We start from the raw sequence: 5,246 nt of genomic DNA on the forward strand, positions 1-5,246 counted from the left end.
TGCATAATTGGAATATCATATTCATACCCTTGGCTTATATAATAATAATCCATGATTGGTGTGCCTCCTGTGACATGCCATGACTGATTGGAAAAGAAACGAAGAAGATATATTTCTCCTCTGTATGCACTTGCCATTCTGATATTACTGTAGGATTCCATGGCCGGAGGTATGTGCCATGGACTGCTTCCCAAAACTCAAGCGTGCCGTCTCAAGTTTCGACTGTTGTTCATCATCCCGGTGAAGCCAACTTGTGACAATCGCTTGATGCTTGGAGTACTTGTCACTATGGTGCTCCTGCTTCATAAATCATTTGCTTCTGTATACAATCTCTTCATCGTCGACGTCAAATGTGGGATTACAGAGGCATCTAAATAGTCTACCTATTCCCTGCAAAAGTTTTCAAAAAGGAAAATCGCCAGATAATCTCGTTCAAAAGCAGATACGAGGATGGATTTAACCAGTTTACAGAGTTTGTATCTACTGCAGACTGAGCATCCCTACTAATTGATCGACCAACTATAATGACAGAAGCCCAACTGTCGCATGAAAAAAACCGGAACACTGTACCACATATTCATCACCATGATTATCTGACATGCGCATCTTGGAAAAATGTGTATATATATTGAGATCCTCAAAAGTGGATATGATCTCCAACGACGGAACATGTCTGAGGGTGACAAGATCAAGTAGGAAGTCCTCAAGTTTAGCAGGGAAGGGTGCAAGCATACGGAAATTGACCTAACTGCGAACTAAAAATGATCTTGCCAAGGCCACAACCCATAAGCCAGCCCTAGCCACCCAAAAATCCTGCGACTGAAAGGTGCAACTGGTAGAATGCTTCAGATAAAGTACTACTATGTATGACACTGGCAACACAAAAATGGAGGCTTGTGACACAGTGAGATTAAGGCATAATGATCTTGGTAGTTCAAAGGATCTTACTATCATCACAGTTCCGTGCTAGAAATGCAAGAGAGCATATGTTCTTAAGAAGTATTTCGAAAGTCTATAAATTATGGGATCATCTCGTATATACCTGTGTCATTAAGGGAGTCCGATATGAGAGCATCTTTGGTGAATCATCTTCGTCGCTGCTATCTGAACTGCTATCATCTTCATCAGTATGACGGTCACTTTTCTTCCTTGATGTTCCACCATTCTTTGCATTTTTTTCCTGCTGAAAGGCGTTAAATGGAGAATTGTTAAATTAAGCAGAACAGAAGTTGACGAAATCTTATTTGATGTTAACCCTGAATTTATCCTCGTTTCACTTTCACGGTTGGGGTGGTGGTAATTGTTCAAGCCACTTAGCAAATAGTGCGAGAGTCTTCACCTGAAAAATCTTTCCAAGAATTTTTAAAGCCATGGCACGAGCTTTGAGTTCTTCTTTCTTAAGATTATTTTCTCTCAATACCTGAAAATAGGAAGAGTTCTGTAATCAATGCACCAGTTTGCGGTAAATGAAAGTTAAGGCAGCCCTAAGAAAGATCCATTAACTGCCAATTTACATCAGCATAAGCTGCATCACAAACAGTCACCATGCGCTAGTCACTCAGTCTCACTTCTAAGTTGTTAGAGGCAGAGATCAGTCACACAAATGGTAGGCAACTGAAAAATATTCTATACAAAAACTGAATCTATACAAAAGAAATACAAACAATGTCCATTACGTTGTTTGTATCTCTGCATCAAGTCTCTATGATGTTGGGTTGGCTAGATCAATCCATTCTGCCCATCGTGTTCATTTGTTACTGTAAGATCTAAACGCTAGGTAAAAAAAACACAGAGAAAGGATCACTATGTATGTTACTTACCATTTGGCACACGTGCATAAGTGTAACTTCAATGTCAACTACGTTCAGCTTCCATAGGGAGTTCATCAGAGTTTCCTTATTTAATTTTATATGTGACTCGACGTCGTTTCCCGGACCACTTCCATCCATTTTGAACTGCCGGCGCACATCATCTTGCAGTTGCAGCAATTGGAAAGCACCTGAATTTATTTTGGGATGTCAACAAAGGAGAGAAATGGACTACCAAGAGATGATGGCAATATGGAATGACCTAGGTGTCTTGGCATACCTTTTGCTGCAGTGACCTGCGATCTCCAAAAGTGGCCCTTGCTTCGAACCCATTCGGCCAGAAAAGGCATCCCTAGATACATGGCTTTCTTCCCAAGCTCTTGTGCCGCCTGCCTTGAGTATGTGTAACCAATGGTGTTCAGAATATCAACTCCAAAAGCTGCAATTTCATATTAAACAAGTATATTAGCAGAAAGTTGAATAGGGAAAAAGAAACCTGCCTCATAATCCTGATAGCACCAATTTTGTTTTTGCTTGGCAACTAAGTTTTCATTCAGTTCATAGACACCTTGTACACGCAGCTGCAAATGAGGGACATATTAAGGATCTATATTGCTTAATTACCTGCTCCAGACAGCCGCTTGGCTTCAGCTTTGGCATGTTGTACGAAGCACCGTTTATCTCCATAGACATATTCATTGAGGAAGTCTTTAAGTAACCTTGCAAGCTTTTCTTCTCTTTCTCTTTGGACAGCCTTCATTAAGTTGAAAACAAGAGAAGCTTAGATATACTACATGTAAATACACACAGACACATCATTAACTACCCATTTTTCATTTTTATTTCAATTGGAGAGCTTTCAATTAGCACAATAAATAAACTGACATTATAGTTCATCCTCTAGCAGGTGCATCTGCAATTAATATTGGGAAAATGGATTTGAACTTCTAGGGATGAACCACAATGTAATTGGACAGATCTGCATTTGCTACTAGTTGATGATTTGTTTGACATTTTCAATCATTACAAGTTCTTGCCTTTAATCTGTCATGTAGTTTGTCGGGATTGTCACTGTCAGCGGCATACTCAGACGATGCCATTGATGCCACAGCTAAATGTCCTATATAGTCCTCAAATAATTCACTACCAAAAAGAAGAGCAAAGACTGCCATTGGGTCGAGCATCGTATCCCTGGAAGTGAATACAAAGAACATAAGAACCAAAGTAAGTCAACTCATAGGGTGATTTCTAACAATTCCAACCTCAAAGATAATACGTAGAGAACAGAAAACATAATGATGATATTGAATTTCATTTCGAAGCAGCATGATTTGAAAACCTTAGGATGACGTTGGAAAAAAATCACACTTGTAATTATACACAAATAGAGAGAGTGGTGCTCTCCTTTTATTGTAGAAATTAGGAAGCTGTAGGTAAGCTTGGTCAAAGTAAGAAACCTCACAGCAATTTAATGATGCGTTATTTGCTGAGTTGAAAGAGAAGTTGGTTGATCATTGAAATTTTATAATGCCATTTTCACTCTGACTTTCAGTAGACAAGACAACAACATAAACAGGAAATGTTTCGACATCTAAATGGGGACATGAAAGAACATATACAGCGACAGAATTCGACATGCAATTTGTCTTCAAAGCAACAATAAGGAAGACTCCTTACCAAAAAAAATAAAATAAGGAAGACCCTCTTTCTGCCCTGCTTATTAAAAAAAGAGGAGAACCTACCTAGATATGGAATACTTGCCATTGCGGTCATATGCTTCTCTTTGCATAGGATCACTGAGAACCTGATAAGCTTCCCCTAGTACCTGCAGCATAGTCAGATAAAGGTCCAGCCAAATTCTGATAACTTTGCATTATAAAAAGTGTTCCAATAGCCTCACGTGAAGGCCATCCTGCTCTGAAATTATACTTTACACCAAAATAGTATCACATCAAACTCTGTTTCTATCATGATTCAATACACTAAAAGATAGCTGTGGTCAACTTGGCTCCCAAAGATGGATCGTCAAGCTACTTTAGAGGACTTCCTAGAGATGTTCTGTTGAATTCTCTTTCAGCTTAACGGAATCACCTTCCTCGGAACAAAAATAAGGGGGAGATTGAGAAAAGCCCATTTGACTACTAACCTGAAAACGCTCAGCAGCGTGAGGATCATCTGGATTCTTATCTGGGTGAACTTGCCTTGCCTGAACCCACATGAGCAAAGCATCATAACCATTCTATCGATATCAGGTTGTGGCACAATGAGCAATCAGCTCAAGAAACAACTGATAAAGGTAAGCTGGATAGAGGACATAAATATAGAAGTGAAGCTAAACTTGCAGCCTTTTGTATTCCAACTATCCTAATTCAAGCACCTAACATGTAACAAGCGATCCACCTACCACAAATTCTTCCAGTGCACTTAACTCAAACTGTTATATAAATTATCATAGTTAGGAAGAAATCACAGAAAAAATAAAGGGACCAACTCAACAATGACTTCTTCATTTCACGAACACGAACAGCTGAATCAATTGATCAGGCGATCAATCCCAATTGGAACTAATCCCAGAAGCCTCAGTTTGCTAAAACATCATCGTGACAACAAATTCGAATCAACCGATCACAATTCAGTCATTAATGTAACTGATCCAACAACCACAAAAGGAAAAAAGAACTGCCCTCTTTACCTTGAGATAGTAGGCCTTGCGAATCTCGTCGTCGGAGGCAGAAGGGCCGACGCCGAGAACGTCGTAGTACTCGGTCTCCTTCACCATGATTGGACTTGCTGGAGGAACTCCTTGTTCAGAGCTTGGAATGAACAGAGAGATCGATGAAAGAGATGTGAACAAAAAAGTGGGGAGGGGAGAGAGAGAGAGATGATGATGGGGTCACTAGGGAGGAGAACCCCACGAGCACGAGCTTCACTTGCCTTTCCAGTTCTTCCTCTGCAATAAACAAGTCCCAAAGAACCGCTTTTCCGCGGGAGCAGAACAGTTTATTTTGTATTAACTGTCACTTTTGAGTGGCGCTTATCATATGGCAACTGCTTTTCTGAACGGCTTTTCGGCTCCAAAAGAGCTGTCGACGAACTGGGTCTTAGGACCAACTATGGGCCTTCAAAGATGGCAGGCCATCATGCAAAGAGGATAATGATTGGGGCGACCCAGATGAAAAACAGAGGGCCGTCGGCACGGCGGTCCTTGGCGGCACCGGGTTGGAGACGAAGGGACAAGACCTGGGATCAAACCTCGGAGTAGCCAAGAAGGAGGAAGATGGGTGGGTTTGCAACTCTCGAGGGCTTGAATCGGATCGTGTCGGTTATGAATGGATATTGCAAGATCCGACCCGACAACATGGCGGATTGCGAGAAAAACTCGCTGAGGGACAAATGAATGAATCCTCAACAACATTAATTAATAATGGACAATCAATG

General features: G+C 40.7%; 1 protein-coding gene across 1 annotated transcript; it reads right to left on the bottom strand.

The window, feature by feature from the left end:
• Nucleotides 1–4,841, bottom strand: LOC115692208 (chaperone protein dnaJ 10). Its single transcript, XM_030618985.2, has 10 exons — nt 4,501–4,841; nt 3,955–4,014; nt 3,551–3,633; nt 2,846–2,999; nt 2,433–2,562; nt 2,089–2,247; nt 1,821–1,999; nt 1,340–1,420; nt 1,043–1,183; nt 1–390 (listed from the first exon to the last, which is right to left on the bottom strand). The coding sequence occupies exons 1-10, from the start codon at nt 4,585–4,587 to the stop codon at nt 310–312; spliced, it is 1,155 nt and encodes a 384-aa protein (XP_030474845.2). The 5' UTR covers nt 4,588–4,841; the 3' UTR covers nt 1–309.
• Between the last annotated feature and the right edge of the window lie 405 nt (nt 4,842–5,246).

Source organism: Syzygium oleosum, unplaced genomic scaffold, assembly GCF_021117445.2.
Source record: "Syzygium oleosum isolate NSW1041296 unplaced genomic scaffold, Sole_v2.1 Sole_v2.05, whole genome shotgun sequence".
Taxonomy (NCBI): Eukaryota; Viridiplantae; Streptophyta; class Magnoliopsida; order Myrtales; family Myrtaceae; genus Syzygium; species Syzygium oleosum.

Bases quoted from the DNA above. Each gene is read 5' to 3' on its own strand.
- LOC115692208 (XM_030618985.2), bottom strand. From the start codon at position 4,587: ATGGTGAAGGAGACCGAGTACTACGACGTTCTCGGCGTCGGCCCTTCT. The intron at 4,015-4,500 runs GTAAAGAGGGCA...ATGTGGGTTCAG, and splicing joins GCAAGGCCTACTATCTCAAG to GCAAGGCAAGTTCACCCAGA. The intron at 2,248-2,432 runs GTAATTAAGCAA...ATGAAATTGCAG, and splicing joins CAAGCGGCTGTCTGGAGCAG to CTTTTGGAGTTGATATTCTG.